At 36.9% G+C, this 27,444-nt stretch overlaps 2 protein-coding genes across 3 annotated transcripts; one reads left to right on the top strand and one right to left on the bottom strand.

Moving 5' to 3' along the window:
- The first annotated feature begins 5,080 nt into the window (after positions 1-5,080).
- On the top strand, positions 5,081-10,906 carry MRPS22 (mitochondrial ribosomal protein S22). The gene is made up of 7 exons (XM_026854847.1): positions 5,081-5,264; positions 6,011-6,175; positions 7,393-7,536; positions 8,034-8,117; positions 9,059-9,204; positions 10,343-10,451; positions 10,731-10,906. Exons 1-7 carry the CDS (start codon positions 5,169-5,171, stop codon positions 10,821-10,823), a joined length of 837 nt encoding a protein of 278 aa, XP_026710648.1. The 5' UTR covers positions 5,081-5,168; the 3' UTR covers positions 10,824-10,906.
- Positions 10,907-11,126: 220 nt separating this feature from the next.
- COPB2 (coatomer protein complex subunit beta 2) lies at positions 11,127-25,950 on the bottom strand. 2 transcript variants are annotated; one of them, XM_026854845.1, is made up of 21 exons: positions 25,818-25,950; positions 25,120-25,206; positions 23,252-23,378; positions 22,029-22,177; positions 20,590-20,736; positions 19,305-19,404; positions 18,981-19,123; positions 18,516-18,715; positions 17,832-17,942; positions 17,465-17,553; positions 17,278-17,384; positions 16,852-16,995; positions 16,050-16,180; positions 15,543-15,750; positions 15,191-15,301; positions 14,196-14,410; positions 13,829-13,921; positions 13,569-13,749; positions 13,365-13,433; positions 11,899-11,988; positions 11,127-11,495 (listed from the first exon to the last, which is right to left on the bottom strand). In XM_026854845.1, the coding sequence occupies exons 1-21, from the start codon at positions 25,869-25,871 to the stop codon at positions 11,400-11,402; spliced, it is 2,652 nt and encodes an 883-aa protein (XP_026710646.1). In that variant the 5' UTR covers positions 25,872-25,950; the 3' UTR covers positions 11,127-11,399. The 2 variants fall into 2 exon arrangements, with proteins under 2 accessions (XP_026710646.1, XP_026710647.1); XM_026854846.1 differs by having other exon boundaries at positions 11,899-11,985.
- Positions 25,951-27,444: the final 1,494 nt, after the last annotated feature.

Raw genomic sequence — 27,444 nt, 5'->3', positions numbered from 1 at the left:
GAATACTTCTGCTTAAAACAAATGAAAAAATGTTAGATTTTAACAGACTAGTAGAAATGGCTGAGATTTAAACTAACACTAAATTCTTTTAGCTCTGCTTCTGTGAGATAAAAATATATTTTACTTTCTGAGCCTTTTCTTTCACTTATTTGATCATGAAGAGAAGATACTGTAGATTTATGTGTTGTTTGTACCAGAGAGCACAGCTGGTTTAGCTTTTCTGTCAGACCCCCAGGATCCTGTCTTTATAATGACTTTTTTAAATGCACAGTGGGTTTGCCTGAACAAATTTAATTTGTATTACATTCTGGACCCAAAGGAAAGAAAAAAATAAAAGAACAGAAAACCCCTCCAGCACCACCTTTAGAAGAGAGGGAATTTTATTTTAAATAGTGTAAAAAAGTTCTTTAGTCTAATATGGGTAAGAAATTGGTTAATAAAATTTGGCCCTGTCATGTAAGCTATTTAAATATATATTATTAGCAAGCCAAAGGTACACATTGCCCTTATCAACAGCAACAATGAAGTAAATTTAAAAATGCATATTTTTAAATAGCAAATTACAGGAGCTTATTTCCATGAAAAATTAATTTGGGGAAAGAAGAAAGAGAAAACAAGGGGACAATACAAATCCTAACAAATCCAGATGAATTCAAAGTAATCTAAGTTGAAAACAGGAAGGCTTAGGGGCAATATGAAGAACAATTAGGAGGTTTAAGGAAAAATAATTACATGAACCAGAAGAAGGGAACTTGTGAAAGAATCCCAGAGACAGATGGAGTATCAGAGCAAACAGAATGTGAGAAGGGAATGGCATGCGGTTAAGGTTAACAGTGTTTTCCTGGCATCACTAAACAAGATGGCCAATTGTGAGGTAACTGCTCTTTAAACTAGAAAAAAATAAGCAAAGAAATTTATGATAGAGACTGAATCAGTTTTGCAGAAAATTAATCTATTTAACTGTGACAAGTCATCAGCAGAAAAATGTATTCACCTACTTCAGAAAGAATTGAATGAAGTGATTGTGTCTGTTAATAAAATCAGCTATTATCAGAAAAGGTTGGAAGAAAAAAATTTTGCAGTTACCATTGAAAAGGTATTAGAACTGTTTATAACTAGGATGATATGCTTCTGTGTCAGGTAAATTCATTGATATAATACTTAAAGGAAAAACCATAAAATGATACAATAGTTCTGATGAAATTTGGATTAAAAAAAGCAGGAAAATCATATCTTCAGGCTATTTTGGGAGAGTGACAAAATATGACAAAGTATAACTAGTAGACACATCTGATCTGGATTTTTATGAAGCCTTTGACAATAGGCCAGGCAATACACTTAATACACATCTAGGTTTAATCTGGACAGTCTAGGTTTCAGAATATTCTATCAGGTGTTAGGTTTCAGTGAACACCAGATAAAAGTACCATTATGAGAGCAAGGTACCGACTACTTGGGTTAGCAACCGGAGAAAAGGGAAAAATTGTAATTAACCTTTGAATTGGAGTGTGCTATCTCCTCCAAATGTTCCTGTTCCCAAAGAATGAAACAAACCAACAAATCTGCCAGGATCCATGCTCTGCCCTTCTGCTGTAAAAAAAAAGGTATCAGATACATCCCATCCTGTTCACATGTAACTATTTGTGCCGGACACCAGATTTAGTTCACAGTGCCCTGGCGAGTGCTTGGCTTCAGATGGCCAGGACTTCAAATAGAAATGGAATGAGAGAGATGGTAAAAACTGATTAAGAAGGGGGAAAACAACAATTACTCAAATCCTACCTTACTTTCAATAATACTGAATATTTACTATTATTTTTTTCCTGACAATTCATTTTTAAAAGATAAGTATTACAAGAGCAGAAAGGAAGAATAAAATTTATTTGAAAAATATGGACTTAATTCAGAGCTTGCTGAAGTCAGTGAAGGACTTCCAATGGTTTTAATGGGCTTTGGCTCAAGCCCTTATAGTGTAGCAAAAAAAACCCAATATAAACTTAAGTGGGATTTATATCCCTACTATAAATAATGTATGTGATCTCAATTACTGGAGACAGTATTTGTATATATCTAATTTATCATTATTAAAGTGAGATTATGGCAGCTTTATGTGAGACAGAGGCAAATCAGGGTCATTACTGAAAAGAGTTCATTTACATTATCCACTGTAACTACTCAGACACTTCCATTCTTCATGTTTAAAATCTCAATCTTGCCCCCCTGTGGCCCATAGGTATATAACACACATTCATAGTGTAAATTTGTCCGAAACTAGACTGAAAATTAAAAATAAAGAGCACATATAATCCTTTTTGTTTTGTCATTTTTCCTTCAGATTTGAAATACAAATGTCAAATAGTCAAGGCACAAATAAAACCCAGAGGGACATTTGCTCTTCAACCTAAGCTTACTGTTAGCACTTGCTAAAACTGACACACTGAAGAAACAAGCTTGGAAGACTTTTGCATAATGTTTTACTCATTCTGTCTCACCAAGGTTATTTACATAGGTTACAGAAGGCAGCTGTTCATGCAGGATGATAACGGCTACAGTTGAGCTTAACTACTTCAGTTTCAGTAGGCATCTCAGTTACTATTTGTAAAAATTGGACTTTGTCCAGCAGAACTACCCATAACTCTGCTCTTGGAGGTAAGCGCAGCAGCTTGGGACAGAGTTTCACAGCCACATTGATCTATCCCTGCTGTCAAGTATCAAAATGAAATTTGAGAATAAAACAGCTTCAGAACTCTATATGGTCTTTAAGATATAAAATAGGTATTTTGATGTATTAGCAAAGGCTCATGCATCATCATCATCACCATCATCAAAACAGCTACTCAGGGCTCTGGATGGCAATGCAAATCCATGGCTACAGACCTTAAAAGACAATTCCAGAGAAAGTAATACTCTCTCCTTAAACAGAAGATACTGGAAAAGAATTTACTTGCAGGTAATATGCCTGAAAATAGACAGTCATATTACAAATGACCACACCAATAATTTTAGCAAAAAAGTCCACCCCACTTGATCTATGTGCATGGCAAAACAAAACCAACCACATGTAATATACTATTCCTTTAAAGCCTAATTTGATGACTTAATAAGGTTTGTGTCACCTCTCTTACATCAACACTCTCTGCCTTCTTTGTGAAAAATAATTTCTCTTCAAACTAATCCACACAGGTTCAGTAAAAAGACCTTCCAGCCTGGTTCATTGTGTCCCTCAGAAAAACGTACCACAGGATTGCCAGATTATTTCTTATCAGGGAGAAGAGAACCAACCATTAATTTCAAAAAGGTGGTGTCATCAACTGTGAACATGCACATAGCCTGACTGGGTTCACTCTGTTTCTTCTCACAGTGGTTGCAGGCAGAGTTAACAGACCTTACATTTTGTATTTTTTTACTGTATTTTTCCCAAGAAAAAATTCTTTCTCCCTAACAATTTTCACTACTAATTTGACATCATTATTATTCAGAAAGACTGGTAAATTAGAGCCTTTTATTTTAACAATTAAATAGGCAAAGCTACAATGCAAGCTCCTAAGCTCCCCATTTGCCTTCTCTTTCCCTGAGATGTTAACCAAAATGGTTCACTCTTAGCAGCCATCTGATCCTTTTGCTCTCCTGAAACTACCAACAAAAAGGAAATTAATGCCAACTGTGGAGGTGATTTTGTATTGACACTTTTCCAATAGAATCCAGACTTAGACCACCGATGTGTTTCACAGGGGACATCCACCCATCATCAGATGGTTGTAATTTTCCAGCAGCAACTGTCCTGGGATGCATTCAAAATAGTAACAAAAGCTAAGAAAGTTTCTTTATTTCATGATCAGTTTTTACACCACTGATTCTTCAAGATGGTGTTGTCTTTTTAAATATATCAGTATAAAACATCCTACTTAAAATTACTTCAGTACAAATATTAAACAATAAATAAAATATAATCAACCTATTCAATATAAATTGATATTATTTTATAAATTATGTTAACCTGCTGTACTTCCATCTACGGTATAGTTAGTTAATATTTCCTTTCATCCCAGCAGCCAAAAGGCTAATCCTCATAGCAGCTGTTACTACTCCAATACAAAATGAATGTGAATTTAACCTCTCTTGGACATAGACCAATAAATTCTGTTGTTTTTCTAAGCACTTCTGTGAATTAAAAAGGACGTTGGCTTGCCATCCAAATTCATGAACAGGTCTGAAATGGCTTTTAGGCAAGTCGCCAAATAACTTCCCAATTCCCTTATAGGGTATAGCTCTCTCTCCAGAGATCTTCCAAGCAAGAACTGAAAAACAACATCTTCTCCATTTCCTCAAAATTATTTTTCATTTTCTATCATTATTTAAATAAATTATGCACAAAATTACATTAAAATAATATTAAGCGTTCAGTTGCACTCTTCAGTTCTCAATTATTCCAACTTAATTGTACCACTACAAATACAAGAAGAATACACCCTCCTGTAACCTTTCTCACAATGCAAAGGCCAGGATGTTGAAAAGCTTGAATATAAAATTCAAGCCAGCACATGAGTTTGGATATTGAATAAGGCTGAGGAAAATAGGAATACTCCCTAATACAATGAAGATCTATTATTAGAAACAAATACATTTTTCAGCTGATGCTTAACTTAATGAAAGCCAATATATGCTCTAAAGTCTTTCTTTTATCCAAGACTTCAATCTTCATTTTCAAAAGTAACGTAATTTTGACTTTGATTTGGCAAAGCAATGGACAACCCACTAAACTAAAACAATTGGAAATCTACAGAATTTAAGCACATTGCTTGTGTTTCTGTATCTTCCCTCCTGGAGATGAAACAGTTCCTGTTTCAATGGAAGGCATCAACCAGCTTGCATCACTGTGTGGCTTTGAACCTTTTAAAATTGGAAGCATTCAGGGCCCCTGTACAGAGACTTGCCTGCTGAAAGTAGGTTTTCTTTCTGTTTCACACATCCCTAACCACAGTCTGTAAGACTGAAATTCACAACAGAAGATACAGCTGCCTTCGCCTGAGGGGAGGGGGAGGCGGGACCGCGGCCCTCTCCTCGCAGCCCCAGCCCCATGGGTTAACAGCGTGTGGCACCCTCCCGCAGAAGGAAAACCCGTCAAGCCGTCCTTTGCGGATGAAGCGGTTCAAAATCTGCTCTACAAAATGACAGGGCTCAACCTGCAGAAGGTTTTTAGGCCGGTGAAAAGGGAGCTGAAACCGCCCAAGTACAAGCTGATGACAGAAGCTCAGCTGGAAGAGGTAAGGCTGCTCTCTCCGTTTTGAGATTTTAACTTATTTTGGTTTTAGCACAAAGTCTGTAACAGCCCATATTTCTGCTTTCTCTAATGCTGCTGCATAAATACTTCGGTTTCTCTCCTTTGTTTCAAGGTTATTTCCTAAATTAGTGTGAATCAGTGATTCTTCACTCTATATAGTTTTACTTGTCCTGTTTTCCTTGATTTTTATGGAATATGAAAAGAAATTGGATGCTTGCTTTCTTGAGTGACAGACTCTCTTTCCTTATGCTTCCCAATTGTGTTAAACATGTTTCTCTGATATTTAAATTTTAGCCCCAGGAATCCTTTGAATACTCTTTTTCCCTGTTGTCTGACCATGGTCCAGGATGATAAAGGGGCCTGACTTAAGCCAGTTCTTTATCCACAGTCGCAACTATGTATAAACTGTAGATTGTGGTTTATGCTCTGGGGGAAATTTACTGTGAAAAAATACAGGAACTAAACTTGATGTTTGCAGTAGTATATGTAGGTTTTAGTTTTGGAACTCTTCCAGCAATTTGCCCCAGTTACAGTACCAGTATATTGTTCACATGCGATTCATCTACCTGGAGATTGAATTAGTGTCTCACTTCTGAACTGAATAAGGAAAAAAAAAAATTCTAAATTTCTCTTGAAATGAAAACATCTGTCACAAAATTGTATGTTAGCTTTTCGATAGGATGATTTTTTAAAATTGTCAAATTAAACTACTTTTTTTTTTTCCCCAAGGCCACAAAAAAAGCTATTGAGGAAGCTAAAGTAAAACTGATCATGCCCCCGGTTTTGAATGAACGAGAGCCAATTGATGATATCTTAGCAGAAGACAAATTCCTTGAAGGAACTGAAACTACAAAATATGTGTTTACAGATTTAACTTACTCCATTCCACATCGTGTAAGTAACAGTGTATTAATTTATTTTAAGAGCTTTCCATTCTTAATTTCAAAATAAGCTTTATGTTTTAATATGTAGTTATAGCAGTTTGCAGAAAGGCTGAGGAGTTGTAAATTTAGTACAGTTTGGTACAAGGCAGTACAAAGACAGATATTTCTAAATGTTTGCTTCTAACTGATAAGGATAAATTAATTTCCAGTGCTCAAAAGCAGGCATACTGTGGGGGGGAAGCTGTGGGATAGTTAATTATTTTAAAAGCAGGTGATTGTATATACTAGGAGTGCTGAGTTCTTCCATGCTTCCTAGAGAAGTTTTCTGTGGAATTGGATTATTTAGTAATGTGCATAAACCTAAAGATGGAGCTACTTCACAGTTGCAAAGGGCTGGTGGGAAAGCTGAGTAAATGATAAATGAATTCACAGGAAAGCTGTGAAGAAACAGTTGTCAAATAGAATTGTGGAGTATAGGGATAAAGATTTCTTTGTATAATGAAACATCTAAATTGTTTTAAGTACTAGTAGTAAAAGGCCAGAAAAGTTCTCAACAGTAGTTATGATTCTAAGAAGTCTCCATGGTTCAAACATGCATATAGTGATGATCCTGCAAAATTAATTGCTGAGTCTTCCATCTATTAATCCACCTGAGAGCTCTTTCCAGGAACCTGCTGTTTATTATCCTGCCTCAACATATTGAAAACTTCCTAATCCCAACAAACATTCTGATCTTCCACCCTAAATTAAATGTACTTGTGAATAGATCTGAGTATATTGTTTTATTTGTTCTATTTTTTGTTTTGTACTTGTCCTTACTTGATTCTAGCACCTACCTCTGAAACAAAGTTTAAAAATACAAGACACTTGGATTCTTAACTTAGTATGTGTTATTAAATGCATAAAATCAGGCCTGCAGCAAAGCTCATACCTTTCTTAGTGTATTAATGTTATCTGTCTAAACTTCAGAGCTATAGCTTTTAGCTAGGCCCATGCACAGTTATGCCATACGGTAAAATTAAGGTGGGAATGTAGCACTTCATTAGCAGGTACCAAGGGAGAAACGATGAATCTAGCACATAGCAACAATCAACTAGAAACTGGTTATTATGAGTGGGAGTTTAGGTATAGAAGGACTTTGTCAAATGAGAATTTTTCTTGCAATGATTCTGGCTGTGAAGAGAGAAGACTTTGGGAGAGAATGCTCTTCTTTTACCTTCTTTTCAGGAACGTTTCATTGTAGTTAGAGAACCAAATGGTGTATTGCGCAAAGCAACCTGGGAAGAAAGAGACAGAATGATACAGATATTCTTCCCAAAAGAAGGGCGCAGAGTTATTCCCCCAGTGATATTCAAGGATGAACACCTTGTGGTAAGAGCCTCCTGGTTTTGAAAAGTGATAATTTTTATTTAAATGTGCTCTGGTAGCAAAACTGCTGTTTGGACAGAGCACCTCTGTGTAAGCCAGTCCACTTGTATGTTTTAAGATGCTTGAAATCTGTTTTGAACAATTGCTTATCACTGTAATTTAGCTAAAATACTTAAGTTCCAGGTTAGGGCCAGGTAAATCCTGAGTAGGTGTAAATTTTCAGTCGTACTAGAAATCCACTAAGTTTAATTGTTATCTGTTGATGAAATTATATGTTTAATCTGAAAATGTCAACTGATGTTTCAGAAACAAAAAATCAAGAAATGGTACTAATGTCATCAAGGCAGTTACTGTACTTCTTATCCATTCTGTCTTGTGGTTAAAGGGATATGCTCTTTAAGGGTTGCCCAGAACAGAAATGTTGTGGCTGCTCTTTTGATGTTGAAGAGTTGGAATGGTGGGATACAGAATCTATTCCTGAATTTGATTTGTTGTTTTAGACTGTGTTTCAGCAAGACCGTCATGAGGATATCCTTAACATGTGCATTGCTCAGTTTGAGCCAGATTCACCTGACTATATCAGAGTGAGTTCACATTTATTTTTCTAGTGTAAAAAAAAAAAAAAGTGTTAGTGAAGAACTTCAGGGTTTGTTTTGTAAACATAAGTATTATCTGGGCACCAAAGCTGTTGTTCACTTGTGTTTTTTTCCCCCATATAAATTATCTGTTATCATTGTGATGAGTCTTGTTTTTTTTTCTCTTGCAGGAAGGTAAAACAGGATTTTGTTTAATTTTCTACAGTATAGAAAGAACCACAGATGCATAGAAATAGTCTTATAGGTATTTTTTGTATCCAACCAGAATTGATAACGACAATAAGTGAGCACAACCAGAGTTGTGCTACTAAAACTGCGCTGTTAGGATTTGAAAGGACCAGGTAGATAACTGATGAAGTGCACCTGAGAGCACTGTACACACAGTACTTTTGAAAAAGACCAAGTACAAAAATATACTTCTATCTGAAATATTTAGATTTGATAACTACAGTTACTAGTGAATAGGTTAGTCTACACTTGACTTAATCATGTTTACTTCTCTAAGCTGTCATAATTTTTCAAATCAGTGAGAAGATAACTTCTATTAGGCAATTTTCCAAGTACCTTTTCTTCAACGTAAAATTTTACCTCTTTGCTCTAGCATGTTTCTCCTTTATTAAAAAAACAGATTACAGCTTGACAGCAGTGAAATGTTCAGAGGTTATGTCCCTCCCTCCCTGAATCTTCACTACCTAACTAGTTTTTAGCTTTCTCTTAACATCAAGATATGTGTGCCTAAGTACTAAGAATCTTGACTGTTACCCTGAATTACATGTATAGTTTTAAGGTAGCGTGGTTCAGACTGTGGCTTACTCCTGCACTTCAGGGAGGTCTGAAAATAGATTAAAAGCCTCTCAGTGAGAGTTGGAAGGGAGGAACTGTCATCAGGCTCTAGTTACGCTGATGAAACAAGTGTTTTCTGTGTATAGGTTCATCATCGGACATATGATGACATTGAGAAACATGCCAAGTATGATCTGCTCCGTTCAACAAGACACTTTGGAGGAATGGTATGGTATCTAGTAAACAGAAAGAAAACGGATGGCTTGCTAATAGATATGATCCACAGAGACTTGTAAGTGGTGTTTGTCACTTTTTTATTTCTGCTTATCTAAATAAATAGGAAACAAGAAGTATCATTGTTTGAAAATAGAAACAGTATTTCTGAGGTATAAAAGTTTTCATTGCCATGAAATCTTATGCTAATTGTAACTGTTAGCTATATAGATGCTGAATGGAAGCACCAACTGCAGTCTGAAGTTGTGGGGTACTAAACTAGGTTTCTGCAGAAATTAGCCTTTTTTAAGTGTTGGGGTTTTATTTTTGTTTCCCATGTAATTGTCAGTACCCTTCCACTCTGGGCCCTACTGATCTTAAAGCCCAATAATTCTGTGCTACTGAACTCAATTTGTTTGACAGGCTGAGTTTTAGAGCAATTTCCAAGTAGTTTAGGAACAGACAGACTTTCATCTTAAATTGATGGATTTCTGCAAGATATATTGCTAAACTTACTCAAAACTTCATGAAGCAAACCATATTGTTCAAAATGTTACTAGGAGAAATTTGGCAATTAGCACTCCACTTGCAGTGATAGTGGCATTGAAGTTAGAAACTGTCAACAGGGAGTTAGATACTACTTTTAAACCTGAGGCTATGAAGAAACGTAGGCAGGTTCACTTTGGAATAAACACAAAATTCAAATATCTAGACAATTTAAAATTGCTTGGATAATCTTTACCTGCTTATGCTCATGTTCATGTAAAACACCTGTTCCAGTTTAAATTTGGCTGAGAGGTAGGTGTCACAAGATTCTAATACTACTCCTGTAAAATATCCTAGTTACTGCAGTCGGTGTTAGGAAGTTTCTCTTTGGCAGGGTTCTGCTAAATACTTGTTACTAGGTAATTAATTGTATTTTACAGAGAGATTTCAGCTGTATTATGGCTGAACAGTACATCAGGTTTAAACTGCAGTGTGGATAAATTTATATGCCTTACCTGGTGCACCTTGGTGTGTGCTTCTGCTCTTCTCACGAAGGCTGCCATTGCAGTAGGTGATGGGATGCCTGTTTATCTGTGTGTTCTAATGACTCTCTGCTCAGCGAAAGCACAAATTTATGAATGCCTGTGGTGTACAAAGTACACCACAAAGTATGCTTTCTCTAAATACTCGTAAGAGAAAGTACTGCAACAAATAGGCCTTTATTTCTTTAGGTTGGATGACACTACGAGTTTAATTACACTGTATCATATGCTTCATCCGGAATGTCAGTCAGCAAAAGAAGCTAAAGAAGGGAAACTTCAGGGAGTCGATCTGATCAAGGTATGCCTTTCTACTTTAAGGCTACTTAACTATAGAAGAGAAAGCTTTTAAGCAGCAGAAGACTACTTCATAGTCTAAATTTCTCATTACCTTAAGAAGCAGATATTTAACTTGAACTGTTGTGCATGCCAGGTTGTTTGGGGTTTTTTTAAACTACATACAGCTGCACCAGGATTTCAGTTGTAGCTGCCTGATTTACCACAGGAATGAGGAAGGGCTCATTATGCAACTATGCATAATATATACTGAACATTGATCTCTCTCCTGCCCTGTTTGCAGGTATTTGTGAAAACTGAGTCCCAGAAAGAAGGCTACATAGAGCTGGCCCTCCAGGCTTATGAAGAAGCAATGGCTACTTCTACAGCTTCATGAAATAAACCTTAGTTCACCATTAAGTCTAAATATGTTTATAAACATGCTCTGTACAGGATTCCACAATAAATACTTCAAACAACTGACTATACTCTTCTCCTTTACCATCACCTGGAGGAGTCCATGTCTTTCAATATGCCACAAAAGAATTTTAATAAACAATGTATGAATCTCTACAGCAGCTTGTTGTTTTCAGAAGTTCTGTAAGTGAACTTACATCAGTCATCACGACTTTTGAGGTGACAATATACCTAGAGTTTAATTCCTTTACTGTTGTACCTTGAATCTGTACTGAAGCTGGGCTTGAGAGTAGTACATTTATTAGTAAATGGAGAACTGAGGAATAGGATGTTTAAAAGTTTATTGAACTGCTTGATAAATGAAAACATCTTTTAGTGTGCATGGGAGCAGGCCTGCAGCTTGAGCTTCAACACACTGAAGTTGCTGGGTCTACCCATCTTTCTACATGTACATGGTCCACTTGCAGTATAAAAATTAAATTCACTTGAGGGACATAGTCCACAGAACTTCACTCCTTTGTTTGGAGTAATAGATGTGGTCACCTAAAAAGTATGTTCACTCATCTAAGATATCTTCATCCAGATTGATATCTGTGGTATCAATGTCCTCCAGATCCAAGTTATCCAAGTCATCTTCTAAGTCCAGCAGTGTCTAGGAAAAGGAAAGACTAGATCAGGGAACACTACTACAGTTACATGTTAGCCAGTGTATAGGATGTATGATTGGTATGTTCTGCAAAACACCAAGCTGAGGCAGCCAGGTGGAACATAAGAAAGCTGACTTCTTGGTAAGAAAGCAGCTCTCAGAGTTGCAACTTTTCACAATGTTCTGACCAACTGCCTTTGGACTCCACCCTTGTTCCTTGTAAATCAACAAGGCTGTAGGACCTGCTCTTTGTTACTGTGTGCAGTTTCTGCCTGCAACATGGACTGGTTAAGCCATCTGGGTCTATTAACAGAAAGTGACATTTTCCAGTAGCTTGGTTTAATCACATTACAAGTCTTTAATGTAAAATGAATTTAGTGCTTATACTTCCCTTCATATATTTCAGTACCTTTTGCTCTCTTGTTGGAAGTACATCAGAGCTATGCAAAACTGTCTTCATCACTTCTTGTTTAGGAGGTGGAACTTGTTCTTCAGCCTTCTAATGAAAAAGAGATTCCATAAATTCTTTTGAGTTTAAATTCTGTCAACAAACGCAAGTAAACAGCAGACCTATAATCCCCCTCTCTCCCTGGTTCTCTTTTGAAGTTTCCCTCGGTAATTCTTGAGCCACATCTTCAGAGCCAGAAAGCATTCTAGTCCTCACTCCACTGGAGACTACTGTTCCACCACCCAGTTTACTTAAAGCAGTTGATGATGGAACTGGTACAATCTCCAGAAAGTATCAGTTAGTTTCAAATACTGAAGTGCTGTTAGAAAGTTAAAGTGATTTTCAATGACCTCAGCAGAAGAGAGATTAGGTTACTTGAGACTGTCACAGCCCTTTCAGCAAAGATGGTAAATCAGTTCTGTTGCTGGCCTTTGTGCTCCATATCCAGTAACTGGTTTAACACCCTCCTCATTTCACTGCTGCACAAGTTTCATATTAAGATAAATCAACAGTACCATTACTGAAGCTGTGGTTAACTGTATTTAGATTAATTATATAATTACATCCTACAAAACTTCCCATATTCAGCCTCAGCTGTAAGAGACAACCATTTAAGGACTTCTAAGCAGTCATTAACTTCCAACAGTGGTCTTGTTTTCAGCTTCTAATGCACGCTATCTAGACCAAATTAGAACTAATTTCTGCAACGCTATTTCTGTATCTTCTTTAACAAACATGCACACAAGTTTGATTTTGCTTTAATGATACTTTGATACACAAGAAGTGAACAGCCACTAAAGATACTTGAAAGTAATCTAGCTTCTCTAAATTGTCAATGAAGTTTCATAGTGCAACTCCTACAACAAAAAAAACAGACACAGAATGGAGAGTTGTGACTTTCTCCCTCAGTTTCCACTGCAGTTTTTAGTTCTTAGCCTGAGAGCTGTGCCAACATCATTATCTTTAAGAAACTCTCACACTGATTTTCATGTTCAAATGTAACATGTATTTGATATAAGCAAGAATTAGAAGTCATCTTTTGTTTAAGCTCTGAAAAGCATTTTAAGTGTTTGTTTCAATTTGTGTGCTTATACCTTATATATAGAACACGTGTTTTCTGCATAGCACGTGGATAACTGAGCTGGTCATGAAAAAAAATCAGTTTGAGTTACTTCAGATACTTGAAAACCTGTTCTAATCAGTAATCGATTAGGATTCCTGGTAAGTCATGGAATAGTCTTTGCTCATAACCATGTACACTAGCAAAGAATAGAAAGCATTTTTAACTGCTGTAATATCCAAAAGTTTCCAGGTTCCAGCTACTGAGCTTTCGAAAACTTGCAGCAGTTGGAGCAGTGTTTGTATGTGCAACTGAAATTGGTTTTCTGCCTCTTTCTCAGAGTTCATCATTTAGTAGTAACACTAACCTGAGGTGCCATTACTCCAGAGGGCTGAAAGCCTTTTGCTTCTTCAAGTAAGTTTCTTTCTTCATTTGGCTAAAAGAAACAAAGGCACCAAAACACATGTTCATGGAATGTTCAAGTGGTTGCACTGACTTGCTTTAAGCTGAATTCATGCAGCACCAAATGTTTTTCTTCTAGAGATGACAGAAGAGCTCCCATCATACTTACAGTGACAAGAGGGTATTCCCTGGCTGGCCGCAAGTCATCAAGACTTTGTTTAACATACTCTTCAGCAACAAAAGCTTCCTTTAATCCAGGGAAAAGATTTTCATATTCTGTAGGATCAGCAAGGGACTCGGCAGCTTTCTGATTGACTTTAGAGAGATTCTCTCGCCACAGTTTAACAACTCTGGGGATGCAAACCGTATCTGTTATATACAGCTAATTTTGACAACACTATTTACACTCTGCATATGCTTTGAGGTTACCTTGAAACTTGGCTTGGCAAATATGTCCGTGCAAGAAAAGCAGCTTCTGGGAGACGTCCAGTTTTAATCAGGAGTTCCAAACATGAATCAAGCCTAGAAGATTTTAAGATGTGATTTTAACCAGTAAGTTTAATAAAGACAATTTTTTTCTATTAGGTTAGCTGTTTATTACATTAAAGTGCTTTCATTTCAGATTTTATAGATAGCAGCCATCATAAAATAGAGTCGGCTTTTCTGGGAAGGCACATGCCATGATCTTCCTCCAGGAAGTTTTAAGTTAGCTGTAGTTAACCCTTTGAAGATCCTGAAGTTCTTTGCATTTTGGAAAGCAGAACAAAACAATCTGAATCTCATGTTTGGTACTTACTTTCCCTGAAGGAAGTAGCTCATAAATGCAACATTGTTCTTGCCATCTTTCTCTGCTCCTTCAGCTAACTTATTCACCATGTTAGCATTTCCTGAAGCTGTGGCCAGGAGCAGAAGTCCTCCGTAGTCTTGTGCGTGGTGGAGACACTCCTGGGCTAAGCCAAACTGGCATTTACTAATAGCAAGCTCAGCAAGCTGCTTCCACTTCTGTTCTGACTAATGGTACAAAAAAGGGAGAGGGAGGGAAACACAAAAAATAACCCTTAAAGATTTTCAGAGCATTCAATATGGAAATGTAAGTTTACTCATGAAGGTGCTGTATCCTACCATGACACTAGTCTTCCCTTTGAAATACTATGATTACTGCAGATTCATAGCATGATACAGGGAGTGTTATATGTAGATGATTAAACAGCTATACCATTACATAAAAAAAAGTTTTTCATTCAACAGGGAAGGAAGAGGTAGAAATAACTTTGGAAATTTAAAGAGTAACAATATCCTAAAGCTCCCAAATAACCTTCAGAATGTAAGAAAGTCTGTAACTAAGTTAACATTCCTTATCACTGACTTAATTATTTTACAGTAGGAACTGAGAGATCAATTCTTGGAATAGTGGCTATGGGACAAATCACTGCCTGCTGGTCTTCTTAGGGCATCAGTCTAAGTTTGCCAAGGCTGGAACAAAGGCCTAGAGGCTTCAGTCCTGTCATTCTTCCTCTCACTGTTAAATATTGGAGATAAAGGCTTGGTTCAAGTTTTATATTCTCCAGGAGTTCCTGTAGCTTTCTGAGCAGACAACGTTCTTCTGTCCCCATCCTATGGCTTAGATGCCTTTGAATTACAGGCAGAAGAACTTCATCAAGGAAGTTGGAGGCATTTATAGTGTTCAGGGAGTTGTACTGCATCCCCACATACCAGTCTTTTTTTACAGGGCCTCTTAGATTCATGTTAATACTCAGAATTAGTATGAATCACCAAAAATTGTATGTTTACCTCTGCTTCCACTGCAAGCTGATAAGCTATTTTTAATTCTCCAAGCTGAAGAGCAAGTTCAAAACGATGCTCTGGATCTGTAGATACTGCAAGAGCTTGTTGTTTGAAGCCCTAAAATAAAAATCTGAAAGTAAGGCTGTGATCCATCAGGTCAAACAGCATCCTAGAAATTCTGACAAAAAGAGCTCTTAACAGCTTAACAGAAGGTTACAGTATTCTCAAATGAATATGAGTGATTAACTGGAGTTTATGCTTACAGATAACAAGATTGGGTTTTGCTTAGCAAACCCAATTAGAAATGTGAATAAACTTATTTATTAAGTTTTTGATAACTAAGAAGTAGGTTTTTTACCTGTTTTTCAAGAAAGTGTGCAACTCTGGTTCTCTGTTCTTTCGGAATTGTGGGAAGAACTTTGTCAGCCATACTGAAATCTCTTCTCATCACAGCAGTTTGATATTCAAGCACTGAGACCAGCAAAGAGTAGCTAACAATGTTTAGCTCTTTATCACCCAAATAAAGTCGGTTGTCCTTAGGGATATACCCCAAAAGGTACATTGTTCTGAAACAAACCAAAGAATATTGATCTTGAATAGATCTACCACCAAATAGTCTATAAATAAATCCAGTAGTTCTTACAGTTGCCAGAATACTTACATGAAAAATTCTACTTTTACTATATAGACACTTTCAAGTAACACTGATTATTCCCTCCAAGACTACATTACTGCCTCAGAACCTACATTAGCATTATATGTAAGAATAAGTAGTAACGCACAGCAAGCAGGTGACAAGGCTCACCTTGTCCTATTCACTGAAAGAACCTTTAACAGTTTCTTTAAACCCGATGCAGCAACTTACCTGTCTAAATGGGCAATAGTGACAATTTCTCCTCCAACGTAGTAGTTGAGTCTGTTAACAGAACTGGTGTAAATAAAGCAGTCGCCTACCCACAAACCTGTTTTCACAATCTCCTGAATCTCACCAAGAACCTGCAAATTAAGTTTGATTTAGATACATAAAAAGATACTTTTAGATAGCAGTAAGACAACTGCATTTTCAAATTAAATTGAATATTCTATATTTAAGTAAATAGTTGGACAAGTTGCAAAAATAAGTTTAGATACAGTTCAAGTACATAAATAATGCTTTTAGTTTTACAGAAATGCTGTAACGTGAAATCTCTACATTAATTCTTACCTGAACTAATAAAGCTAGGAAACATGCACCAAACTAAGCATTAAGCAAGATAAAAGACAGCCTTCCTTCTGAAATTTTTGTTTCACAGCACGAGGTCTTTCCACTTCTGCTCAAACTTCAATAAATTTCAAAACTTGAAAATTGCAGAAAAAGTTTAACCTATGTAAACATACTACCCAGAAGTATGTTTTAAACATAACTTCTACAGCTCTGTGAGAATAGTAAACATCTGAAGAGAAATGCAGGCTCAAGATCTGTCATGCTGGCTTTCAAACAGGGACACTCTCCCCAAGGAACCCAAATAAAATGAGTAGTGGTGTTGCTCAGGCAGATGTATACAGTGTGGTACTCAGTGTCTTGGAATCTAAACTTTAATAGGACTGTTAAGGACTAAATTTGCTATACTATGGGAAGACCTGCTTCCATGATCTCGAGTTCTATTCCATTTTTTAGATAGAGGTACCTCAAAAGCATCTTCAATTCCATCTTCAGTGACACCTTCATGTGTTTCTTGGGCTGCTGCAACTTTTTCTGATAGGTACTTCAGAATGAAGAATGACTCTTCTGTAGCAATGCAGACAAGCTCTCCCGAGTCAGACCAGAAAATCTGTATCATCAGAATCAATAATGGCACTGCTTTAGAGACTCCAGGTTAAAAAATGAAGATATATAAATTAAAGCATACTAACTCTAACAGAAACTTTAGGACCTGAGAAGCCAACACACACACAGGGATTTTTTTTTTCCCTTTCTGCTGCATGACTGAGATAAACTTAAGTTATTACGTTATGACCGACAGCTTAGCTTCATTCAAGAAAATTAGCAGTCTAGTAAAAAAAAAAACAGTAAACAGACAGATAAATACCTTCAGTCCCATCTACAAACTTACATGTTTAGGCTGAATTTCAATTCTGCGAATCAATTCTGTGTTTTCCCAATCATAGAATGCCAAACCATTAACAGATCTGACCCCCAACAGGAAGCCACCATAGATGCCTGCAAGAAAATAAAGGTGGAAGAAATCCACATTGTGCAAAAAATGTGCCAACATATCTATTTTTAAAATAAATACTTACCTTCTGCTCCAAAATCAGGTTTGAATGACTTCTTCTCTTTGAAATTTTTAAATATCTTTACAACACTGTTGCTCTCCCTGATGGCGTATCTAAATAGAGGTTGTGTTGTAAAAAAACCCAAAAAACAAAAAAATTACTCATCTTCCAAAGTAGTAAATTACTAAAATCCTAAATTGCTACAAAACAACTACATTTATCTTCAAAAAATCAGCACAGTGCTACAAATGGAAAATTTTAAAGCAGGACAGTTATTGAAAGTTCGGTATGCACACAGGTTTTCATCTTCAGGCCAGTTTACCATTTGTACAGCCTGAAAACAGCAGCAGCAAATTTAATTAATACAAAGGAAAAAATCTGCAATACTTACTCTGAAGAATCGTGTGCCCATACAAACTCCTGTGCAGAACCAAAGCTCTTGTTTCTCAAAGCCATAGCTGTATAGATGATGTATTCACCATCACCACACACTACTACAAACCTAGAGCATGAGAAAGATGCATCTGTCAGGTACCTGTGTTCAGTTCAACAGGCACGATCAAGTACACAAATTCATCGGAAAAGTTCAAGGCCCCTAGCCCAATATAATCACTGCAAACACAGACAGGATGAAAGAGCTCCCTATATTCCAAAAGTCACAGAACTGGATTTTTTCCTGCGTCATGTTGCTAGCTACTTATTATTTCCTCTTCCTTCTGGTCTCCACCGAGCGGCTCTTCTACCTTCTACCCCTTTACCTTTTCTTTTAATTTAGCTTATTTATTAACAAAAAACAATTCAAAAGAAGTGATAAATAAAGATGTGGTTTTCTGCAGTTACCTTATACATTTTGTTTGCACACTTCTTCCCCTGACTAGTGTCCAACTTCTCTGTTGAAGCTGTGAGCCCTTACAGGTGAAGCCCATCTATTCCTCTGATTTTACAGTGCCTGGCTCTGATTCACCTGTTCTCCACCAGCTGCCAGCACACATGCAACTAATTTTTTTCATTCAAAAATTTTTCAAAATAAAGAGAAATCAGAAATATTGAAGTATTTTGTTCTAAAATCTATTACCGTCCATTAGGGTTGTGCTGAATTGTCTGTGGATAGATTTCACAGCTTCCCATATCCTTTACAGCAAGTGGCAATCTTTCTCCATCTTTGATTTCAGCATCTCCCATAGCTTTCAAGTTAGCCTGTTGGACTTCTGAATGTTTAGCCCAAATAATTTTTCCATTTGCGTCCATGGACATTGCAGGTTCTTCACGACCAAGCTAGGAAGTGTAGCATGAGGAATTTAGCAGATGGAGAAAACACATTCTTGATTTTGTTTCCATTTGAACATACCTAGTGAAAAACCCTGGCTCTGCCTAAAAATGCCAATTGAAATGACAATTTTTGAGCATTTTACTCATTATCACAAATAAGAAGTCAGTTGCTCTGTACACAGGATACTGACAAATTACCATTTCTCATTTCAAATCATTAACTGTAGATACTGACAAATTACCATTTCTCATTTCAAATCATTAACGGTACCTTAACAATAATGCTGCCTTCATCATATCCCAAAGCGACATTATTGGATCCTCTCAGACTGGCCACACACCACACTCTCTCCATACCATAGTTGAGGGTACTTTCCAGGCGGTAAGTGCTTGAATGCCAAATGCGCACGGTTCCTAGAGGAAAAACAAATACATGCCTTTTATCTCCTCACAATGCGAGGGCAGAAGGTGTGTAGTCACACCACCAAGAGTTCTCCTGTAAGATCTTCCCCTGTCCTTTATATATCATTAAAATGGATATTTTGAAATTTAATTATTTAATGATAAAATTTAATATATCAAAATACAAAATTACCGTCTTCCGAGCCTGTGATAATGATAGGCAATTCAGGATGGAAGCTGACACATGACACATTTTGAGCATGTCCTTCCAGTGTTTGTACACATGTTTTATTCTGCAAAAAAAGTTGAAAGTACAGGTACATATAATAAACATGCTGGTATATTTTTGCCTTAATTTCTTAAAAAAATCTCCCCCAAATCCAAAATTTTTCTGGAAACATATAAACATATTTCTCTAAATTTCTTACAGTAACATTTATTTCCAAGATGCTCAAACAACAGCATAAGACCTATTAAAAACTGTGACTGCATTGAGTTAACTTCTTCTCCCCAGAAGAAAATATTTATTTCCTTTGACAGTTGTTTTCCCCTATTTTCAGATCGGTTTCTGCTTAGATGATGTGCTTTCTCAGAGCTACCTAGCACAACAGATTAAAGCAAGATAGAAAGCTAAAGTTCACTGCAAAAAATCAGAACAAAACATGCCTCTGAATCTAATGACAGGTGAAGACAGATATAATATCGTCTTCACTAAGTTCATTCACACAGTTGTGAAGGAAAAGTCTACTATGCTTGAGACTATCAAGATTAGACTACAGAACTGTACATGGTGACAAAATTTCAAGCACTGTTATGCAACAGTCATTACTGCAGTGCATACATAAATTAACAGCACTAGCTTTAACTCTGAGCTTGGATTTACTCTAGGGCGATATGCTTCAACAACTAGAAATTACTACCTAACAAATTTTAGTCTTGCCCTTCTGGCCATTTGTACACTTCTACATAGCAAGAACTTATGAGCACCTACACACTGTCAAGTAGAAGCACATGCATGTGTGTAAATGTGCATAGGATTAAAAAGGAGAGGGAAGGGAATTAAAAAACATTCATGAGAAGGATGGGAAGAGTTGATACGTGAACAATATTTACATTTGAACATAGAAAAGGAGCACCTTAATCCACAAAAAAAGTGCAGAAGTCAGGGATTACTACGTTACAAGAAAAAAATAAGGCTAAACATAGAAACGTTATGTCAAATTTATTTCTACAACTTAACTTTGAGGCTCTTTAACTTCACAGCAGGTTAACCTTTCTGAAGGGTTAACAAAGACTTTTTATTTTAAAAAAAGCTCCAAAACTTGTCACAAAATATTTCCTCCCCACTTCCTTCTTTCCAAGTGAAAATGAGGAAAATCTGTTGGTGTATTCAAGTCCCTTCTCCCTTTTTCTATTTCTTCACTAATGGTTTTACTATGGCAGTCTGCATAAAAGTTTATGAAGAGCTGAACACATACCTGGTAGTCCCAGATCTTAACCAACCGATCATCCGCACCCGAAATGAGATATGGCTTGTCTCCTCCACTGTAATAGTCAATGCAGTTTACTCCCTTCTCATGGCCTTCCAAAGTAAAGTTGGGTGAGGAAGAGCCAAGCTGCCACACCTTCGCAAAAAAAAAACCCAAAACCCCAACAAAAAAATCCAACTGCATACAGTTATTGATCTTTTGCACCCAGGTCAACTTTGCCAAACAGAGTAGGTATTCAGATGTAATTTGGAATTCCAAAGATAGAGAATATGGAGTTCCAAAGACATGGTTGTTTTCTTAGGTGAAGAACCTGAACAACTTTTATCAAACTACCAATCCTCCCCCCACAAATAAACAGAAATAACATGCCAAGGAGGACATGTTGTGCTCACACTTCAAAATAATGGAATTGGTTTCTTTCAACTTTTTTTTTTTTAGGACATAAACCTATGTAAGACACTGTTTGTAAGTAGTATCTGTTTACAAAATTAATTAAGTTAATTATATACAAATTTTTATATATTATACATATAATTCTATATATAATTATATAGAATTATTTCATATACATTTATAACATAAATATAAAATTAATTAATTAATAAAAATAGTCCTAGGAAAACCAATTAACTACTTGTGCATACACAGGTTGCCCCCAAATGTGTTCTGAATTTTATTTTTTCCAGTTACATTAAATTAATGTTAAATGTCATGCTAAATGAGGACTCAAAATGAAGCAAATTAAGTTGTAGATATGCAGGTATTTTCCCATGATTATCACATCAAATCAATATTTATACATAGCTAATTTCAACATGTGAGTACGTATGAAATCAAAACTGGCTTTTTACAGCCACTATACTAATAATTTATAGGGAATGTGAGGAAGTCTCACTGCTCAGATGGCTGTAAATCTACAGATCCAGATATTTAGTACCAGTTTCATAGCAAATGAGACTCATCAGGGTCTACCGTAAGAAGATTAAAGACACCTTTGGAAACAGCTCAATAGGTAGACAGCCAAGGACATGAAAATAACGGGAGAAATGACTTTACTATTTTTTTTCAAATGCACATAGTTAAAAGGCTTTACCCACTATATATAAATAGCTTCAATTCTCACAAACTACTCATTGACAGTATAACCATTACTCCTCCCCAATATTTCTTTGTAACATAATGGATATGCAGTGCTTTTAAGTTTAGAGAACTACATTTCCATGACTAGGTGACATATAATCTTGTAAATTTACTGAATTACATAGTAGATGCATAGTAACTTGACCAACGTTCAGGTCTTTGTTCTATAAAAACTATTGTTGCACCTGTTTTTAAGAATTCTGAGCCATTGTCCATACAGTATTATTGGTTTGTGTACTCTGTCATATACTTAATGACTGAAACCCCCCAAAATACAGTTTCTCTACCTTGATTGTCCTATCCAGAGAGGCACTGGCAAACTGATTATTGTCTTTCGGGTTTATCACAATCTGCATGACATAGTGGGTGTGTCCTTCAAACACCTGAGAACAAGACCACTTTTTATCCCAGTCCCAGAGTTTAATGAGCATGTCATCTGAAAAAAAAAAACCAAACCAACCTTCAGTTAGTTTAATATATTCTGATACTTACCTTCTTAAACATATCCTTATGTACATAATCCTTAATAACTTCAAGTTAAAGGTTCACTCATCCCTTCCCCCTTGATTAGAGGCACTGCTAATAATGTAATTTTCATCTGTAAGATTACCATCCTTCCCTGAAGGACCACAGGGAGTACAAGTTCCTCAGAAAGATTGTCCAGTAAAATGGTGAAAAAACTAAGTAAGAAATACATTTGTCTTAAAAACAGAGATTAGGAATTGATATTAAGGTATTATTAATCTTCAAATACTGAGTAGATATTAAGGAATTGGACCTGTGCTTTCTTCTGCAGTGCCTACTCTGATGAGTGCTAAGGAACAGGAAGCAGAGCCAACCAAGCTGCCTTCCTACTACCTTTATTTCCAGTATATTGGCTTCAATAGCAAAAGACAGAAATATACAGTGCTTCTGACTCACAAGGCTCTGCATTCTTGCAGAGCTCTGACTTCATTAGTGAAGTTTCCAGAAATGAAAAGGACTGAGTAACATGATGTAGATGTTGGGCAAGATCTGTTAGGATACTGTGATCTTCCAATCCTGAGTAACATAGATTGCCTCAAATAACAGAGAACTCAGTAGTATTTTGGGAAACAAGATGAAAGCTATCTGTTGCTTCAAGTCAGATGAAAACATACTCTAAACGATTATATAATTTTTTCGAAAAACAGAACTTCAGTGTGGCAAACTCTCAAATAACAGCTGATTAGCACATATATGAACCTTTCCTCTGCAAGGTATTAAGCAACAAGGCTGTTTGGTCTTCTATGACAAGAACATAAGATACTACATTTTAAATTTTAAGTACAGTTGATAATCCATTAAAAAAAAGCCATGAATGCACCTGGCAATTAAGTAACACAAGATGACAACTGTCATGTTAGCTACTTACTCAAGGATTCTTGTTTCAGCAGAAAAAGGAAGAAACATGCAATCCCTCGCCAGACAGAAAACGTAAGCCTAAAAATAGCTAGTTAATAAATATAAGAATATACCGAAGAGCTCTTACCGCTGCTTGTCAGTATGAAAGGCTGTGTGGGATGCACAGCAATACAACGAATGTAATCTGAATGTGCTTCAAACATGTGAACTCTTTCCAAGGTGTTATAATTAAAAACTCTAATTTGCATGTCATCCTACGAAAGGGAAGAAAAGCCACCATTACATAGTACTCTGTATAATACACCTTATATTCAGTGCAGGGCAGCTAGAAAAAACATTCCACCATTGAAGAGCCTCTAACATCAAGATGTTTAAGAAAATGGATTTTCTGTACATTGCTAATGACAAATTATACTCTGATTCAGAAGTCTATAAATTACCCAATCCTATACCAAGGCATTTACAAAATGAAAAAAACTTCAACTAAAATTTCCTTTTTAAAAGATGTATTTAAAATAAAGGAAAGTGCAGAAATGCTTTTAAAATTATTAATACTTTGTATGAAAACGAAAACCAAGGTTCTCCAACATAAAATTTCCAACAATATTAATGCTGTGGGGCCAGGAGGAAAGTTGTAGCTCTAAGTCGAGTGGAAAGGTGACTTCAACTTTTTTTTTTTTTTTAAGTGAGATTTTATTTTTGGGGGGAGGGCATATTTATTTCAAATACAGTATTATTAAAAGCAGTAGTCCTAAACCTTTAAAAAATAAATTTGAAGAACTCTCTGACAAGGAATAAAAAGCCAGGTTAAACTTTAAAAAGCGACCATGACTTACAAGGCCAGTGTAAATGAAACTTGGTTATAAACTCTACACTACTTGTTTTATCCAAAGCATTTACTTTTCCACTCTTGTCTTTTCCTCTTTCACAGACATGCCTGTTTAAGCAGCAACACCTACAGAAAATGCTCTTCGGAATGGCAGAAAAGGACAAGTATGCTCTTTTGAGACCAGCCTATCAGCATAAGGAACATGAACACAAACAATGACTATAGTCACATTTTCATAGTCACTAAGACTTGGCCCTGTTGCTGAATGCAGCTCTCTTGCCCTTTCCTTACCATTTCTTGCTACTGCACTGCAGCCTCCCTTGTGAAAGCTAGGACAAATACATCTGCACACTGAGTCAGATCAAGAAACTGATCCAGGTGAAATTAAGTTGATAAAAATAAAAATGGAGACTAACATTCATCAGTTACTAATCCAGATCCTGTGCAGCTGTTTGAACTCTTGTGCTGCCAAAGAAGCACTCCCTGTGAAACAGTGCTAACTTATGTGCACTTGAAGTAACTGGGTCATGGCAGCACAAGACAGTGAAATGACAAGAAATTTTTTACTCCGTGTATAGGGCAGAAGACTAGAAAAAAAAAATTGAGACAACAAAATGTAGGCATTACCTCAATTTAGACAAAAAATCATTAATTCCATCAAAATAAAAGTGTTACCAAGATGAGCATAGAACTATTCCCCTCAAAGCAGACTCACTGAATAAAAGCACAGTATTTTTCAAGAGGTGAGAAAAACTCTAAAAAAATTTATGTTTTATATAACCAAGAACAAAAGTAGAAAGTAACTTCTAAGTCATCTTACCCAGGATAATCACGTTTCATGTTAGTTACAGTAGCACTACTACTGTTTAGTCAAAATTGGGTGCTGAGTGTGCTCCGGTTGACAGTAAAAGTTGAATCTAGATCTACCTTGCACTACCATGCAGAATTAACTACCATATTAGCTTGTTCTGCTTTGAAATGAGAAGTTTTAAGTTTCTAAGATCACTTAAATGAGAAAATTTTGGGGAAACTGGAATAGTGAACTATTCCTTTCTCTTCTACAAATCCATATCAAATCACATTATATGATGCACAAAGGAATGCCATGAATATCAATTAGAGAAAGTACTACTGCACATGGAAATCATAAGACAATGATAGCTTACAGCTCCTGTAACAACCCAGTTCTTTCTTGCCACAAATTTGGCAGCTCTCACTGGCAGGTCGCACACTTCAAAAGTCTTCACCAGAGTCTAAAAATAAAAATAATAAGTTTATAGCACTGGAGAAAATACCAGTTTTGAAATCAGGTCTTTTTCTTTTCTTAAGTGTCCAGTATATTGCCTTTGGCAACTCTCCAAGAATCCTACAACACTACATGCACACTTCTATTTAAAAGGAACAAGAAGGGAGATACTTGCCTGCTCTGTTCTTTTAAGATCACTTTTATGTACTCCCTTCATTCTTAACCCAACCCCACCTCTAAATATTTTTGGAGCTGCTGCCCAGTTTCAACTATACTTGATAGGTGGAGATCTAACAGTTCCTACAACTTTCACAAATAAAGATGGCAGGTACAAGTCAGAGGCATCTAATCTTTCAGAAGGAAAGGTGTTAGTTTGCAAGGTATCCATAAAGAAAGTAATTCTTGAAAAATAAATATATAGAAAATTAAACATCACTAAGGTCACAGCTAAAGATATTCCTTGTCTATTAGTATAGTGTCTTTTGTAATAAGACAGGGGAGTACAGTCAATTAGTGGCAGTGACTTAAAATTTTCTTATGTATCTAGCACTGAAAAGTAGAATTCATACATATGTCAGCTATGAAGATTTCATGATAAAGGAAATCCAGAATCATCACCTGGGTTTCATGGTTCCAAACACAGACACTGCCATTGTAAAGGCTAGCCAACATCCATGGTTCCGTGGGATGCAAGTCTACACTCTTTACCCGGTCAGACCGAGCTGTTAGTTTCCGTTTTATATCAAGTCGGAGAGGCTAGAGAGGAAAAGAATTGACAATACTGAGTTATTCAACATAAAACTGGCACAGAAATATGATAGAAGAAGGAAAGCCTGAAGATAACCCTTAGAATAAAAGAAGTCACTCCTGCTCTTCAGGCAGACAGAAGACTACTACTCTTTTCTATCCATCTGCTTATTTGTTTTTGTAGTGGTTTCTGGAAACATCACATCCCCACCAACAGCAACAGGTCCGTTAATTTACTTTTGTAAAATTCTGAATTTTTTCATATTATAAAAAGTATCTCCAGCACAGTCAAAAAAAGATGCACTGCACATCTTCCTGTTGTCCTTGAACAAGTAAGTGAATGTGCTTCTAATACAAATGATATATTCCTGCTACCTCACCTGAAAAAACAGGCAGAACGACAGTTATCACAACAGAACACAACAACATTTGCCCATTATAAACTTACTTCTGTTCATAATTCCAATATTAAGTTTCAGAATGGAACACCATGTTGTAAAATTGGGGAGAAGACTTTAACCTTCCACTTTCACCACTGGCAATGTAAAGTCAGAGTCTTTAGAAGGTATGAAGTATAGCAAAGTGATTTTCTAAACTATTTGAGGCATTACAGATTCGTTGAGACACTCCAAGACTGTTGGGCTCACAACGCTGCTGACACTTTACCTCAGAGAACTTATGGGTAAGAGCTGATCAAAGAATGCTCCATGTGTTTAGTAGCTAAATAACATTAACAAAATGTGCAGTTACAGATATTAGACACTGCAAGGAGAAGGATATCGAGCTATCATGTTGTACCTCCAACTTACAGGCATAGCATCTGATGGTAGATAATGTACTTGTGGTTTATTTCTCCTGCTGTAAATATCAGAAAAGCAGGCAAGATAATTGCACGGGATTCTGTGCTTATCATTGGAGCTGCTCTTTGCTGCTGCTGCTAAGGACCAGACTATGGCTGATCTAAGGCGAAATGCAACGTGGACTCAAACACTCTGACAACTGTTAGGTCTGTCTGATGACTACCACGCTGGGAACACAGCCCAAGGATCTACTCTGTGACTTCAAGCATAACGATGCTAGGCGACTTTCAAATGCTTTCTTCTTACTAAACTGAAATCACGGGACACTACGCCTTCTTCAGACACCACGGGAACAGGGAAGCCCGGGCCAGAGCAAGCATACCCTGCGCAGCCATCCCTGGCCTGTCCCGCCCAGAGGCAAACCCAGGTGCCGGAGCCCGGGCCAGCAGCGTGCGGAAGGGCCCCGCAGGGTCCGGGCCCGGCTCCTGGCTCGTCCTGGGGGCGGCTGCTCAGGCCCCCACCCCTGCCAGGCCTCCCGCTCTCCGTTCGCGTCCAGCTGCGCTGCGCACTTGTTCTGGAGGCGCGGGGAGAGCCGGCCAGAGCGCGGGGCAGGGCTGGGCGACCCCACCGAGGAGCTCAGGGAGCATTTCTCAGGCGCCGTGCACCGGGGGCTGGCGCGCAGTGCGCTGGGGCAGCCC

The sequence above is a fragment of the Athene cunicularia genome, assembly GCF_003259725.1.
Source record: "Athene cunicularia isolate RWA chromosome 9 unlocalized genomic scaffold, athCun1 chr9_part1, whole genome shotgun sequence".
Classification (NCBI taxonomy): Eukaryota; Metazoa; Chordata; class Aves; order Strigiformes; family Strigidae; genus Athene; species Athene cunicularia.
Note: the sequence above shows the minus strand (reverse complement) of the source record. Positions and strands in the feature narration are given on the sequence as shown.

Coding starts and splice junctions, on each gene's coding strand:
- MRPS22 (XM_026854847.1), top strand. CDS start 5,169: ATGACAGGGCTCAACCTGCAGAAGGTTTTTAGGCCGGTGAAAAGGGAG. Junction 7,537..8,033: donor TCAAGGATGAACACCTTGTG/GTAAGAGCCTCC, acceptor TTGTTGTTTTAG/ACTGTGTTTCAGCAAGACCG. Junction 8,118..9,058: donor ATTCACCTGACTATATCAGA/GTGAGTTCACAT, acceptor TTCTGTGTATAG/GTTCATCATCGGACATATGA.
- COPB2 (XM_026854845.1), bottom strand. CDS start 25,871: ATGTTGGCTAGCCTTTACAATGGCAGTGTCTGTGTTTGGAACCATGAA. Junction 22,178..23,251: donor TTTCATACTGACAAGCAGCG/GTAAGAGCTCTT, acceptor TTTTTTTTTCAG/ATGACATGCTCATTAAACTC. Junction 11,989..13,364: donor CTGGAGTAATGGCACCTCAG/GTTAGTGTTACT, acceptor CTTTTTCATTAG/AAGGCTGAAGAACAAGTTCC.